This window comes from Hyperoodon ampullatus (genome assembly GCF_949752795.1).
Source record: "Hyperoodon ampullatus genome assembly, chromosome: 2".
Lineage (NCBI taxonomy): Eukaryota > Metazoa > Chordata > Mammalia > Artiodactyla > Ziphiidae > Hyperoodon > Hyperoodon ampullatus.
The window spans coordinates 47,280,533-47,296,945 of record NC_136915.1 but is presented as its reverse complement, the minus strand read 5'-3'; the positions used below and the strand labels follow the sequence as shown (position 1 = coordinate 47,296,945).

Genomic DNA, 16,413 nt, shown 5'->3' with positions numbered 1-16,413 from the left:
TTCATTTCAAATGTTGATTTAGTTTAATGAGCGACTTAAGTAAATTATTCACTGTTGAAATTGACTTGTGTCGTTTGTTTTTAGATGTAGTACAGTGAATAGCCGATTGGCAGCCTACGAAGTCCTTGTAATGCTGGCTGATAGCTCACCTTCAAATCTTCAAATTATTACAAAAGAACTACTTTCTATGCATCATCAACCTGATCCTGCTCTTACCAAGGAGTTTGATGTAAGTTTTCTAGACCTCAATGCACTTAATTTTTTTAGAATGCTCTCTTAAACATAGTATTTTAAAACTATGTTTGCATTATCCTAGTCACAAAGAAAGTCAGTGTTATTCTTTTGCTTATCAAATTCACGTACTCAAATCAACTGTAATCTATAGTGTATTACACTAATACACTGTAATATATTACTAAATGGTACCCTTTTGATTAAAAAAGAGGAGAGATTTTCAAGTCAGTTGATAATTACTCTCAGTAAAAAGTAGCATTTCAGTCTATTTTTTGAGGAACTATGCATGGCACAGTGCCAGGCACTAGAGCTACAAATTCCAGAAAACATTGGTTCTGTCACAGTATAGTCTGTGTTCACTTAAATTCAACTAAGATTTATTGAGTTTACTATGTGCTAAGGTGTTGTTGGCTTTTGGAGCTCAGAAATGAAGATAGAACCCAGCACTAAGACTGAGGTATGTCCTGAATGCCCTACTAACAGAGAGGCACTTCAACACCAGATGGTGGTGTTTTAGAAAGCTTCTTAGAAATGATGGAAGTTAAAATAGAGCCCTTAAGAGTGATGAGCCAGTTGAAGCAAGGTGGGAAGGTCATTCCAGACATGAGAAGCCATGGACAGCTTTGTATATGTTGGGATCTGCAAGAGGGAAGCAAGCTGCAGATGCCCTGGAACACCAGACCAGGAGTGGGAGGATGCTTTTAAAGCATTCTCCACTAACATCATAAAGAGGCAGTCTTATCCCTTTGGGTGCCTGAGCTGCGTACTGTGGAACATACAAGTTAGGCAGGAAAAGAAGTGAGAACAGGTGTTCTAAGTAGAGGAAAGAGCACTTGCAAAGTGGAATGTGAATGCGTAAATTGGGAACTATTTTGGTATGAACTGTTTAGTTTATAATGCTTACTTTAGGCTATGCTTTAAGGTTTTTTTTTTTTAATTAATTAATTTATTTATTTATTTATTTATTTATTTATTTATTTATGGCTGTGTTGGGTCTTCGTTTCTGTGAGAGGGCTTTCTCTAGTTGTGGCAAGTGGGGGGCACTCTTCATCACGGTGCGCAGGCCTCTCACTATCGCGGCCTCTGTTGTTGGGGAGCACAGGCTCTAGATGTGCAGGCTCAGTAGCTGTGGCTCGCAGGCCTAGCCGCTCTGCGGCATGTGGGATCCTCCCAGACCAGGGCTCGAACCCGTGTCCCCTGCATTAGCAGGCAGATTCTCAACCACTGCACCACCAGGGAAGCCCTATGCTTTAAGTTTTACATGCAGTTATTTAATAATCAGATTAAAATGACAATCTTAGTAAGTCAGGGATTATATCAGCATAGTGAAAATATTTGTCATAAATACTTACATTTTTAGCACTGTTATACACCAGTTTTTCTTATTTTATAACTTTTTTTTTTTAGTCTGTGCTTTGGACTACAAATAAATTACACTGTTAATTAGATCTTAGAAATCACCCTGCTCTAAGTGCATGTTGAATGTTAATGAAAAGTATGTGATATTTAGCAATTCCTTTCAGTCCAGAAGACCTCCAGGGTTTTGTCAGTTGGTTAGTTATTTCACGGTTACACGTACTTGATATATGCAAATAACATGGTTCTGGTCATAGGATTAGAACCAAGATTCTTCTGTAATAGCATTTCAGAGTGTGTCATTACAATATCCATTGAAGTGCCGTGTTGAACTTGTATCTAAGAGGCCTTTTCTAGATGATTTCTACCTAGAAAAATACTGTACTAGACTCTACATTGTTACAGATCATCCTTAAGTGAAATGCTAGGGTGTTTACATACTTATTTAATGGCATGCTTATTAGAGGAAGTTCAATAGAAGAACGTTACCTTCTCAAAAAAGGAAGGGAAGGGGCTTCCCTGGTGGCGCAGTGGTTGAGAGTCCGCCTGCCGATGCAGGAGACGCGGGTTCGTGCCCCGGTCCGAGAGGATCCCACATGCCGCAGAGCGGCTGGGCCCGTGAGCCATGGCCGCTGAGCCTGCGCGTCCGGAGCCTGTGCTCTGCAACTGGAGAGGCCACAACAGTGAGAGGCCCACATACCGCAAAAAAAAAAAAAAAAAAAGGAAGGGAAGGAATATGAGCCTTCCTTGACTATCCAGACAGGTTAGGATTCTTATAGTAAACACTTCATAGAACCTTTCCTACTTTTCAGATTACTACCTCAGTTTGTAAATACATATCAGTATTTTTACTTAATTAATGTATACCCTACTATAATGTAAGCTCCTTGAGATCAAGCACTAAATACATTTCTGCTCTCTCTCATGTCCCTGGCACAATGCCTGGCACATTGTGCTCTTAAGAAACGTTTGTCGAATGATAATCAAGTGACTAAATGCAGGACTACATAGTGGATGTATAGATACATGCTTCGTATATATGTGAGGTACTTTAGGAACTAAAAGGAAACATTGAGATAGTAGTTTTAGAATTGTATTGCATCTGCAGAGGTACTTCATGAACATAAGTTTGCTACCATAACTCGTAACACACTGAATGGATAAATCTGTATCTCTCTTTTCCTCTCAGACATCTCATAAAGCTGTAAGGAAATGTGCTGGTGGCAGAGATACTAATTATCTCTCTCTATTTCTGCTCCTCTCTTTCCTAGTACCTTCCCCCAGTGGATAGCAGGTCCAGCTCAGGGTTTGTGGGACTGAGGAATGGTGGCGCTACATGTTACATGAATGCAGTCTTCCAGCAGCTGTATATGCAACCTGGTCTCCCGGAGGTGATTTTCTTCCTCTTTCCTGTTTAGTATCATAAATGATGTATGTGTACATTGCTTGAGAACTGTTCCATATGCATATATTGCATTTTGGGGTTTACTAAACTGGACATAATTAGAGATTCTCTAGTAGCTTCTGAAATCTGTATAGACAACATTGTTCATAGTCACATATTTTTGTATATCTGCTGAGGTAATATGCTGCCTGTTTGACAGATGGATTTGACTTAATGTGATTTTTGAACTCCTCAATTATTCTCAAATTGTATTCCATAAAGCTACTAACACTTTCAGTATTTTAGAAATATTTAGACTCTATCATTAGCATTCTGTAATAATCTGTTAGTAGCTTGTGATATAGCAAAGCTATGAAATAGTTTTGAGAATATTCTATGTGTCATCATGTCACACTTATTTCTTATAGAGATCCTGGCATTACTAGTTCTAGTTTTTCATAATCGAACAGAAGCTCAAAGAGATGATTTATTCATGATTATACCAGCTAGGAAGCGTTGAAGCTAAACATATGCAGAGTTATAGCCATATACAAACATACATACCATTCTGAAGGAGCAGTGGGTACTCACACATACAGAAGTCAAGATTTTCTGAAAGCAGTTGAATATTTCTAATTTAATACAGTTCATTTCTTTTTAGTCATTACTTTCAGTGGATGATGACACGGACAATCCAGACGATAGTGTATTCTACCAAGTGCAGTCTCTCTTTGGGCATTTGATGGAAAGCAAGCTGCAGTACTATGTACCTGAGAACTTTTGGAAGGTATTTTACCCAGTAACTCTTTAGATTGAAGGGTGTTAGGTATTTGGAGTGTGGCTGCATTCTTCCTCTAGTGTTTTGTTTATTGACCCTAGACCAATCCCATTGCCAAGAACCTGTAAAAGAAATGTCTATACCATTCTTATTGGCATTGGAGCTTGAGTCAAGTGATTAGAATGTTGAGAATAGTCATTTATAATTTCTAGGGTTTTGCTAATCTTAAATGTTTTGACTATTTCCCATTATTCTTATTTAGCTGTTTGAAATATTTGTTCAAATTATTCCTCTGAATTTATGCCAATTTCACTAATACCTCTAAATAAAGAACATTCTTCTAAAACATTGCTTTACTATGTTTTACCTTATATTTTCCCCTATAGGTTGGTTAGTTTCTAAGAGAGAAACTCTGTTCCCTGGCCTTAGATCTCACCCTCTATGGTTTCATAGACTTAGCATAAAGGGACCAAGGAAAAACATAGATGGCTGAATGCAAGCTAATCTCACGTCAGTAAAAACTTTTATACCCTAATAGTAAACTTGGTTTTTAGAAGCATTTAAGGACTCTTTCATTTTCCTTTTCTACCATATTCAGAAATTGCTACTTTTCCTGTAACGACATATTTAATTCTTGTTACATAGATTTTCAAGATGTGGAACAAAGAACTTTATGTGAGAGAACAACAGGATGCATATGAATTCTTCACCAGTCTCATCGATCAGATGGATGAATATCTCAAGGTAGAAAAAGTTTCATTTTCCCTCTAACTCCCTCAGACTCTATAACATGAGAACAGTGGTTTAGGATTTGGGATTACTATGAAACTGACAAATCAGAAAGTGATTGTCTTTAATACCACAACAGTAATTCATTTCTTCTGGGTTTGAATATCAAAACATATACAGAACACTATAGATTATAGATTTATTTTCTTCTTAATTCATCTGACACTTGATAAAGTATGTAACTCTTAACCTATACCCCGTAATGATAACCATTTGTAGCTACACGCTCTGTGTCCTCATTGAAGTAACCTGGCCTCAGAGGAGTGCTGCTGTCACCGGTAAACTGATGGCCCCATGCAGAGCTGTTTTGCTTTGTCAAAGAGTACAAAAGGACCAGGTTCAAAAGTTGTTTGTGGTTGTGCGACCCAAAGCTTTCTACCTCTACCCAGGAAAATGTGTCACAAACTTCCTAAGTGGTATTGCCTTCTAAGATACAGACAGCCTCCCATCACTGCCAGCATTTGCCTCTCCTCTCGGTAGGCACAAGTTATCCATTTCTTTTTTTAAGAAATAAAAGACTTCCCTCGTGGTCCAGTGGTTAGGACTTCACACTTCTGCTGCAGGGGGCATGGGTTCAATCCCTGGTCGGGGAACTAGATCCTACATGCATGCTGCAACTAAGAGTTCGCATGCCACAACTAAGGAGTCGGCGATCCGCAACTAAGGAGCCAGTGAACCACAATTAAGGAGCCCACCTGCCGCAACTAAGACCCGGCGCAACTGGGAAAAAAATAATAATAACCTATAGGGACTTCCCTGGCAGTCCAGTGGTTAGGACTCCACACTTCCACTGCAGGGGGCACGGGTTCAATCCCTGGTTGGGGAACTAAGATACCGAAACCTGCACAGCGCAGTCAAAAAAATAAATAAAAATAACTTATAAATTTGTAGCATTCTATCCACAAGAAAAAAGAAAAGATCATGGAGAGTTACTCCTAGCTTGGTAATTGTGGCAAGGGGAGAAGGATTCGGGATCATCATGGGTCATCTGAATCCTTCTGAATCCTGTCATCAGCGTGGCTGACGGCGCTCCTCTTCCTTTTCTGATCATTTGCATTACTCTGGCATCGGATCTCATGGGTTATAATTCTTTCATTAGTTTCCAGCTTAAACTACCAAGCTGACTTGTTTTATTTTGTTGGTTAAATTAAAATCTGTGCTTTAGCTCAGGTCTAAGTAAAATTCTGTATAAACAACCTAAAAGTTCTAGAGGCATCAACTAAAATTTTAACTTTTTATTTCAACAGAAAATGGGGAGAGACCAAATTTTTAAGAATACTTTTCAGGGCATCTATTCTGATCAGAAGATCTGTAAAGACTGTCCTCACAGGTTAGTAAAGATAACACTGACATCAAAAAATAATCACCGTCATTTTTAAATGATTCTTCTAGACTGTTGTAAATTTTTTATTCATTGAGAGGTTTGCAGATATATCTCCTAATGGATCTATAAATGTTTATTGAATTAAATTTCTTTGAGGAAATTTCCAGGGAATTAATTCCCATTTCTAAAATTTCTTTGTTGAAATTCATAATTTTAAGCAATTCTAAGTGGTCAAAAATGGGCATTTTTATTTAGTATACTTTTAGAAGGATGAGAAGGTGTGTGTTAATTATAGTGATTAGGAATGTATCAATAGTTCTGTGTTCAATCTCAAGTATTGTGGTAATTTCAAGATTTTTAAATTCCATTGCTGATATGGTGTTTCTATTATTTCCTAAGCAGATATGAGCGCGAGGAAGCTTTTATGGCTCTCAATCTAGGAGTTACTTCCTGTCAGAGTTTGGAAATTTCTTTGGACCAGTTTGTTAGAGGAGAAGTTCTAGAGGGAAGTAATGCATATTACTGTGAAAAGTGTAAAGAAAAGGTATTACATTTGCCCTTTTCAAAACACAAGATTAATTTGTTATTCATGGACTTTGTCTTTATGTTTTATGTAACATCAGTATTAAGCTCCTATTGTTACTGCCATTAAATTGTGTCATGACTTGTGTTCACAGAGGTGGGAAAGCCCTGTAGAAATCTGTGACCTTCATATTAATTACTTTGTTATTTTATTGTCTCCATGGAGATAATTGGGTTTTGCTTCTCTTTAGAGAACAACAGTGAAAAGGACCTGTATTAAGTCGTTACCTAGTGTCTTGGTCATCCACCTGATGAGATTTGGATTTGACTGGGAGAGTGGACGCTCCATTAAATATGATGAACAGATAAGGGTAACTTATTTTTTTTCTTGGTTTTTTAATAACCATTATTACTGTTCTCCCTTTATTGTTTCCTTTTTATATTTTCAAATTTCATCTAAAATGTGAAAGGCCGTGGTCTCAGCGTTCTGAGAAGTGCACAGCCCCTCGTCTTAAGCAGCTGCTGCTAGTGGTACCGGCAGATCTCTAGACAGTAACCCTCATTTCTAGAAGGCATCCTAGTGACAGCTAGGATGAAGTGAAATCCTTTCCTTAATGCTCAAGCAAGAGACTGCTTAAACCTTCCTAGACTTGTGAGCCATTCTGAAATTGTGTACTTGAATTGGAGGGTAGTCCTAGCTTAAATTAGGAAAACACATCCCTCTTCTTTGTACAGACTTAATTGGGTGTGACCCTATATGTTACTAACCAACACTAATGTGCTCTTTTTGCTTTTTAAATAGTTTCCCTGGATGCTAAACATGGAGCCTTACACAGTTTCAGGAATGGCTCGCCAAGATTCATCTTCGGAAGTTGGTGAAAACGGGCGAAATATGGATCAGGGAGGTGGAGGATCTCCACGAAAAAAAGTTGCCCTCACAGAAAACTACGAACTTGTCGGTGTCATTGTACATAGTGGGCAGGCACATGCAGGCCACTACTATTCCTTCATCAAGGACAGGCGGTAAGGGGTTCTTGTACAGCTCCCTCACTCCACCCTTCCAGTAGTCTCTCCTCTGTTCCCTGCCCTGCTGTACCTCTCCTCCACTCCCCCTGCTTTCCTATGTCCCTCCTCTGCTCCCCCTGCCCTGCTGTACCTCTCCTCTGCTACCCGTGTCCTCCTATATCTTTTCTATGCGTTCTCTGCCCTCCTGTATCCCTCCTCCGCTCCCCCTGCCCCCCTGTATCTCTCCTCTGCTCTCCCTGCCCTACTTTGTCATCCACACTTATCATTACATTGCAAAGAAGCTTTCTCATTGTTCTTTGATCTTATTTCATATTGGATTTTTAAAACTTGTTGCAATTGTTTTATCCCTTCAATTTGAAAAGTTGTTTAAGAAATTGAAGTAACTGTTGCTATATTTTTCTTAGGTGTTTTCAAATGGTAATTACCTGCTACATTTGTAGACAATACATAGAGATAAATGCTGGGGATGGGGATGTTTGATTTGTAACCTCATAATATTTGTTTTATCAAATCTGTGCTCTAGGGGATGTGGAAAAGGAAAGTGGTATAAATTTAATGACACAGTTATAGAAGAATTTGACCTAAATGATGAGACCCTAGAGTACGAATGCTTTGGAGGAGAATATAGACCAAAAGTTTATGATCAAAGTAAGTATTTGCAAATGTATATTTTCCATTAGTTTTATTTTCTTAATTTATAGTTTTCTATCAAATTGGAAGCAGTATTTTTTATATAAAAAATAGAAAAGATTTTATTTTTTTTACATACTACTGCTCTAGCCATGTAGATCCACGAACTCCTTGATAGCCAGGGTGAAAAGGTTCAAGCTGCTTACAGAATTCTTTTTAAATAATTCCTTACAACAGCCCTGGAATGGGGGGTGAGTTAAATGGAAGAAATCAATATTAAAGAACAACTTGAAAGAATTTCAACCTTAATTTTTAAGTTTTTTAAGTTTTTAAGTTTCAGAAGTAGTAGTCCACTAAAATTTTCAAATTTCCTTTTCACTTATATAGAGGTGTGATTAATGGAGAAGACATTTCTAGCACCTGTGTTTTTAAAACCTTATTTGTTATGCAGTGTGGTAAAGGAATCTTTCCACAACTCTACCCTCAGAAGAAAAAATACAAGGAAAAGTACATCACAGAATCCCATCAGAATTTGCTATTTGAAGAAGAAATATTTTTCAGAGACCTTGACATTTTTGAAACCTGATTTTGAAATACTCTAGGGGCATTTAAATTTTTCCACCTGTATGAGATCCACAATGTTAGATTTTGACACCAGACCATGGTAGTCATGCATCTAATGGTAGTAACCTTTATTAGCTGAACATACTATCATTGCCAAAATTTACCTGAATTTGGCTCTTCTATGCAGAAATGGTTAAGTGAGGCGAATTATAATCCCATCCTAGGCCACAGAACTTATTTTTAAATGTTACTTGCCTTTTGATTAAATTTCCACACGCCTCGGCATGTTTACCTTCTTTCCCCTATTCTGCTACCATCCAGCTCCTTACTCCCTGCCCCTCTGCATCACCTTCGGAGTGATTTCAAGCAGTGCTCTAAAAAGACACACACTTCACTTACGCTTTCCATTTAACAAATTTAGTAAGTAATTACTTGCTGGATTTGTGGGTCCTTTGTTATAGATTGTCAAGACAAAAAAAAACACCTTTTTTATTTACAAAGAGATTTTTCTTATTGTCTCGTTATGAAGCGAACCCATATACTGACGTACGCCGAAGATACTGGAATGCCTATATGCTCTTCTACCAAAGGGTGTCTGATCAGAACTCCCCTGTGTTACCAAAGAAAAGTCGAGTCAGCGTTGTGCGGCAGGAAGCTGAGGATCTCTCTCTGTGAGTTTCTCCTCTGTGTAATTTGCTGTGTGATTGCAGTAGGTGATACCGTGATCTTCAGAGTATGCTGTTTGGGATTTAAGGGTAATTAGCTAAGCTAGAGATAAATTCTAAAAAGAAAATAAGTAAATCCCTCTACCCCTTTTCTTTCTTCTTGCTGCTACCTGGTCATTATTTCCTTGGCAAGAAGTTATTTTGTTTTCAGAAACGTGCATAGAAATTATTTCATTCTAGAATTGAGATTTTTTTTTAAATCTCGTTTATTGAGTACACTTTATGTCCAGAGCATAGTTTTGGGTTGGCCAAAAAGTGCCTTCAGTTTTTAAGTAAAAATAAAAGACAAATTTTTTATTTTCACCAAGATCTTTATTGAATAATGTATTCACCCTTTTGTCCCACTATCTTCCACCATTTTTCAGGCAAATTCATAATTCTATCTTCCCAAAACTTTTAATCTTTTTGAGCAAAGAACTCTGGAGCCTTTTACAGTCTTCCAGGGAATTGAAATTTTTTCCATTAAGAGAATTTTGTAAAAACCAAAATAAATGGAAATCCAAAGGTGCAAAGTCTGGTGAATACGGCGGATGAATCAAAACTTCCCAGCCAAGCTCTAACAGTTTTTGCCTGGTCATCAAAGAAACATGCAGTCTTGTGTTATCCTGATGAAAGATTATGCATTTTATGTTGACTAATTCTAGATGCTTTTTGTCGAGTGCTGCTTTCAGTTGGTCTAATTGGGAGCAGTATTTGTTGGAATTAATCGTTTGGTTTTCCGGAAGGAGCTCATAATAGAGGACTCCCTTCCAATCCCACCATATACACAACATCACTTTCTTTGGATGAAGACCACCATCCTTTGGTGTGGTTGGTGCTGGTTCATTTCGCTTGCCCCAAGATCTCTTCCTTTCCACGTTATTGTACAGTATCCACTTTTCATCACCCATCACAATTTGTTTTAAAAATGGAACATTTTCATTACGTTTAAGTAGAGAATCGCTTGTGGAAATATGGTCAAGAAGGGTTTTTTTCGCTTAACTTACGTGGAACCCAAACATCAAAGCAATTCACATAACCCAGCTGGTACAAATGATTTTCAGTGCTTGATTTGGATATTTTGAGCATGTCGGCTATCTCCCGCGTGGTAGAATGTTGATTGTTCTCAGTTAATGTCTCGATTGGATTGCCGTCAACTGCAACTGGTCTCCCCAACCGTGGAGCATCGTCCAGTGAGAAATTTCCAGCATGAAACTTCGCAAACCACTTTTGACATGTTCGATCAGTCACAGCACCTTCTCCATACACTGCACAAATCTTTTTTTTTGCATTTCAGTTGCTTTTTTTACCTTTCTTGAAATAATAAAGCATAATTTGCCAAAAATGTTGCTTTTTTTCTTCCATCTTAAATATTAAAATGGCTACACAAAAATTCACCAATTTTGATAAGTCTTTTTTTTAATGCACTCTGATCTGACAGCTGTCACATACAGTCTAATAAAATTGTTCTGAATGAAGTTAAAGACAACTAAGTGCTACTAGAGCCGTCTTACAGAAAAAAAACGAACCAACCTTTTGGCCAACCCAATACTATACCAGCACTGTCTGAAAAGTTTTTTTAAAGGTCCTGTTTTCTGTGAATTTGCATTTTAATACATTAGATCAGGAAAGTATACAGTTTAAGTCTAATACCCTGTTTATGTTAAGTTTGTCCGGTTGTAGCAAACTACTAAAACAATAGCTGTTTTATTCTAGACAAACACTTTTCTGATTCCATCTCTTAGGTCAGCACCATCTTCACCAGAAATTTCACCTCAGTCATCTCCTCGGCCCCATAGGCCTAACAATGACCGGCTCTCTATTCTAACCAAGCTGGTTAAAAAGGGTGAGAAGAAAGGACTATTTGTGGAGAAGATGCCTGTTCGCATATACCAGGTAAGAACTGTATAAAAAGTTCTAAGGGGTAAAATCCAGATAAATGGCAAAATCTATCTCATGGGTCCAGAACTACTCCTGCCAGCCTTCTTTGTGGACGTAGTTGTACCTCTAGCACCACGTCTTCTGACCCACCTTGTCACAGAGGTGGCAACAGACTCAAGATTGGCCAGGGCTGTCACTGACCTGCTGTGTGTTGCCCCACATAAACAAGGGGGAGGGGGGCTTCCCTGGTGGCACAGTGGTTGAGAATGCTAATGCAGGGGACACGGGTTCGAGCCCTGGTCTGGGAGGATCCCACATGCCGCAGAGCAACTAGGCCCGTGAGCCACAACTACTGAGCCTGCGCGTCTGGAGCCTGTGCTCTGCAACGAGAGGCTGCGATAGTGAGAGGCCCGCGCACTGCGATGAAGAGTGGCCCCCACTTGCCACAACTAGAGAAAGCCCTCTCACAGAAACGAAGACCCAACACAGCAAAAATTAATTAATTAATTAATAAACTCCTACCCCCAACATCTTAAAAAAAAAAAAAAAACAAGGGGGAGGGAGTGGGCAGTGCAGAAACACATTGCTGAAATTAACTTATTGAATCTGGAGAGAAAAATAAGGTTCATAACCTTTGGGTAAAACTAATATAACAGTGATGACCGTTAGTTATTGAATACCTACTCTGTGCTGCATGCTTAAACAAATCCCTAATTCTTAAAACACTCTCGTGGAGTACCAGGTTTTATTCCCATTTTTCAGATGAAAAGAAGAGAAGGCTTAGAAAAGAGAAATGGTCTGCCAATGTCACAGAGCCAGGATTTAAATTCAGACTGTCCAACTGCCCAGTCCAGACTTCATACACTAAGTCATCAAAAGCTAAGTAGCCAGAATCAAAAAATTTAAGAAAAATATGGAGTCTTTGATTGAGAGAGAGAGAGAGAATTGAGCATCTGATACACAGAGAGCATGGAGTTGGTTGTACTTGGGAAAGCTCTGATTGTCCCTTTCCACTCAGAGTAACAGGTTAGAATTCACTTGTCCTTCACATGATGGTCTTCCTGAATTTCCCAGAAGAATTTGGTTTAATGAATCATAATTCACCTTTTTACAACTTCTTATCTTTGAAAGGAAGTTTTTCCTCTCTCCTTTTAAAAAATTTCAAGGCTTGAGAGAAGTGTTTTTATGAACCCATTTTACCTAACATATCAGTAAAAATGTCTTCTACATATTGAATAATTTACACTGTTTCTTAAAAATAATTACCAGTTTTCTTTTATAGATGGTGAGAGATGAAAACCTCAAGTTTATGAAGAATAGAGATGTGTACAGTAGTGATTATTTCAGTTTTGTTTTGTCTTTAGCATCATTGAATGCTGTAAGTACTAGTTGGATTGTTACTAAACAAATTAGAAAGGATCATAGTTAAATGCTTTAATTCAGTGACTCACCCTCATTCTCAATTGTTAGCATTTAAATTAAATGCCAAAAGAATTCCCACAAATGTGTCACTTAATGGGTGATATTAAAATACAGGCAGTATTCAGAATGTATAATGAAGATTGTGAATGAGTGTGGGTTTCTACTTACTGGCTTTTTATAACTGCTCTTGTTATATTTTATAAAAAATTTAAGAGTAGCCTTAGGTGATGTAAACGGATATTGGGCTATGAGGAGATTAATTATTCCCAATTCGTAATCAGATGTTACCAGACTCAAGATCAGCTTCTAAGTGCCTCTTTTTCTTGAGGACCATGATCACAGTTTGCCAATAAGGGGAAGACTTTCTTAGTCTGTTGGTAGCTTAATTAACACCCTGTGGTCTAAAGGCTCTATTTTGAGAAAGCTTCATAAAAGAAATGAAGGAGATATCTTTTCTTAATCTTTTTAAAATTTAACTGCAACATTTTCTGTTATGAACTGGCTGGATTTTTCATACTAGTATTTAACTTTATTTTATTTATATCTCATTATTCAGTTCATAACAATGCATAATAATCTATAAAACTTCTGTGAAAAATAGCCTGTCTTTTTTCTCCCTCTCTTGTAGACTAAATTGAAGCATCCATACTATCCTTGCATGGCAAAGGTGAGCTTACAGCTTGCCATTCAGTTCCTTTTTCAAACTTATCTACGGACAAAGAAAAAACTCAGGTAAGAGGTGACACGTTTTGATAGTCTGTTGTGACAAAAGGCATTAATTAAAGTTGAATTTATAAATTCAAACACTTAAAAATTCAAAACATTGTTTTAGGTAGTTGAAGGCAACTACCTAATACACCCAGATGATTAAAATATGGGTTCCTATTTTTAAGGTATTTCTAATTCAGTAGGAAAGATGGACAAAACAGAAAAAGAAAGAACTGTGATGTAAGGCATAAATGCTATATGTCTTTAGAAATTGGGAAAAGTCATATCCAGATATGGGGCTTGAACTGACTATCCATACTAGTCCAGCAGTCATTGAGTACATAACTTATCCTCCACCCCACCCCACCCCCCAAAAAAAATTTTTTTTAATTAAAAAAAATGAGCGACACTCCATGGAGTTATTTGTTGGGCTGTCTAACATTGCTGTCTTTGCTTTTTTAAAGGGTTGACACTGAAGAATGGATTGCCACTATTGAAGCATTACTTTCAAAAAGTTTTGATGCTTGTCAGTGGCTGGTTGAATATTTTATTAGTTCTGAAGGACGAGAATTGATAAAGTAAGTGTCACTATCTTTCAGTTAAAAGAGATTTGTGTCTCTTCCAGTGATTTAGAGCTGAAGCTTCTCATAACTCTTTTTATTTCAACTTGAAATTATTTTTCTGGTTGGAATCAATTCTAAGCAGGTAACCAGGCATTCAAGGCAACTGCTGTTGCTCAGAGGATTCCAAAATACAAATCTCTTCCCTCGGACTCACAGTCTGGTGGCAGGTAAAGATCAGCAGTCCTGGGTTATACAGTAATACCACAATATTGCTAATATGTTTGGATTCTGGCTAAAATATTATTTTTCAAAAAGTTTTTGATAGCATGATAGTGTGGTAAATATACCATGATAGTATATTTACCTACATATCTATAATAAAAAAGTAATTGGATTTTTCAAGAAGGTCCGATCACTGTGAATGTTTACACCTTGCTCCTTATTGTCTTATCCTCGGAGAGTTCAGCGTCGATGTGGGGGACTCAGCGAGCACCTTGATCTGTCAGTGGCCAGGCTGCTTTATCTCCAGTGGCCGCTCCCCTCCCTGTGCCGCAGCTGTGCCCCACGCCTCTCGGGCGTCCTGAGTGGGCTCACCCACTGCTAGCCAGTGGCCTTGCCTCAGCCCTCACCCCAGCACAGGTGAAGCCCCCCGCCCCGCCCCAAGTTACACACCAACCAGTCTGTTCCCATCTTTTCCTTTCCTCCTGATATAATGGAGGAAGCATCCTCTCTCCTCTCAAAGTAAATCTCTCTACATGAGCAGTTTCTCAAGGAAGTTGGCATCTTTACCTTCCAGAGTTTTCTATCGGGTCACTCCTGTCAGCATGCAAATATGCTCTGGTATCTCTCAACTTAAAACAGACAACAAGGAATTCAGAAATGCAAGTCCCTTCCCACAGGGAGATTGTCGTGCGGCGGCAGGTTAAGATCTAATTGAAACTCCTGGTCCCGTATCCCCATCATCTTGAGGTCTGAGCTTCAGACATTCATTCACTGGCCTGCTTGGTATCTCCAGCTCTGCCTCCTCCAGTGTACCTCATACAGCAACAAAAGGGTTCTTTTGAAACAAATTAGATTATGCTACTTCTCTACTTAAAAATTCTTCAGTGGATTCTCACCGCACCTATAATAAAATCCAAAATCTTTGCCATAATGTAATACAAAAGGCCTCACTTGAGTATGGGCTTTGCCTGTGTGTTGCACTTTCCACCTGGCTTATCATTCACCTGATTGTTGATTCCTTGAACACACGAAGCTTTTTGTCCTGCCTAAAGACCTTTTTGCCAGTTATTCCCTCTATTTGAAAGTCTCCCCTCTACTCTTTGCATAGAAATCACCTTCTCATCCATCAGATGTCAAGGGCCACCCAATTTAAAGTAAGTCTGCCCTATTGTATGCTCTGTCTCCTCCACTAAACTTCAGCTTCCTGACGGGCAGAAGCTACTCCGTTTGGTTCCCTGCATTAAGTGCTCACGTATTTGTGCATGAATACATGCATACAGTTCATAAAGAGAGAACAGATAAACATTTCTTTGAAGTGTTTTTGCCTGTCCCTTTAGAGTTTGCATTAAAAATAACCTTTCACCCATTTTTCCAGCTTAATTCCAAAATATCTTCCCATTAGGACTCCTGAGTATTGTGTTAAGCAGTAGAACATCATAGAATCATCATCCATTTGAAAGGAACATGGCAAAATATTTAGTTTACCATCAAGCAGCCTCACTCTTAAATATCTCCAGAGAAACTCAGTAGCTTCCTTTGTTTTGTTTTGTTTTTTAACATCTTTATTGGAGTATAATTGCTTTACAATGGCGTGTTAGTTTCTGCTCTACAACAAAGTGAATCAGCTATACATATACATATGTTCCCATATCTCTTCCGTCCTTCCCACCCTCCCTATCCCACCCCTCTAGGTGGTCACAAACCACCTAGCTGATCTCCCTGTGCTATGCGGCCACTTCCCACTAGCTCTCTGTTTTACGTTTGGTAGTGTATATATGTCCATGCCACTCTCTCACTTTGTCACAGCTTACCCTTCCCCTCCCCATATCCTCAAGTCCATGCTGTAATAGGTCTGTGTCTTTATTCCTGTCTTACCCCTAGATTCTTCATGGCCTTTTTTTTTTTTCTTAGATTCCATATATATGTGTTAGCATACGGTATTTGTTTTTCTCTTTCTGACTTACTTCACTCTGCATGACAGACTCTAGGTCCATCCACCTCACTACAAATAACTCAATTTCGTTTCTTTTTGTGGCTGAGTAATATTCCATTATACATATGTGCCACATCTTCTCTGTCCATTCATCTGTTGATGGACACTTAGGTTGCTTCCATGTCCTGGCTATTGTACATAGACTGCAATGAAAATATTTGCAAATGAAGCAACTGACAAAGGATTAATCTCCAAAATTTACAAGTAGCTCATGCAGCTCAATAACAAAAAACAAACAACCCAATCCAAAAATGGGCAGAAGACCTAAATAGACATTTCTCCAAAGAAGATATACAGATTGCCAACAAACACA

General features: G+C 38.4%; 1 protein-coding gene across 1 annotated transcript in view; it reads left to right on the top strand.

Moving 5' to 3' along the window:
* The window catches only part of USP24 (ubiquitin specific peptidase 24), a 149,484-nt gene that overhangs the window by 110,264 nt on the left and 22,807 nt on the right, over positions 1–16,413 (top strand). Inside the window, exons 42-55 of the mRNA XM_079698560.1 lie at positions 85–229; positions 2,862–2,981; positions 3,636–3,761; positions 4,398–4,496; positions 5,789–5,871; positions 6,268–6,409; positions 6,639–6,758; positions 7,190–7,410; positions 7,937–8,061; positions 9,137–9,278; positions 11,057–11,207; positions 12,475–12,570; positions 13,243–13,346; positions 13,787–13,900. Coding sequence (XP_079554686.1) covers positions 85–229; positions 2,862–2,981; positions 3,636–3,761; positions 4,398–4,496; positions 5,789–5,871; positions 6,268–6,409; positions 6,639–6,758; positions 7,190–7,410; positions 7,937–8,061; positions 9,137–9,278; positions 11,057–11,207; positions 12,475–12,570; positions 13,243–13,346; positions 13,787–13,900 — 1,788 coding nt within the window. The remainder of the gene's footprint in view (positions 1–84; positions 230–2,861; positions 2,982–3,635; positions 3,762–4,397; positions 4,497–5,788; positions 5,872–6,267; positions 6,410–6,638; positions 6,759–7,189; positions 7,411–7,936; positions 8,062–9,136; positions 9,279–11,056; positions 11,208–12,474; positions 12,571–13,242; positions 13,347–13,786; positions 13,901–16,413) is intronic.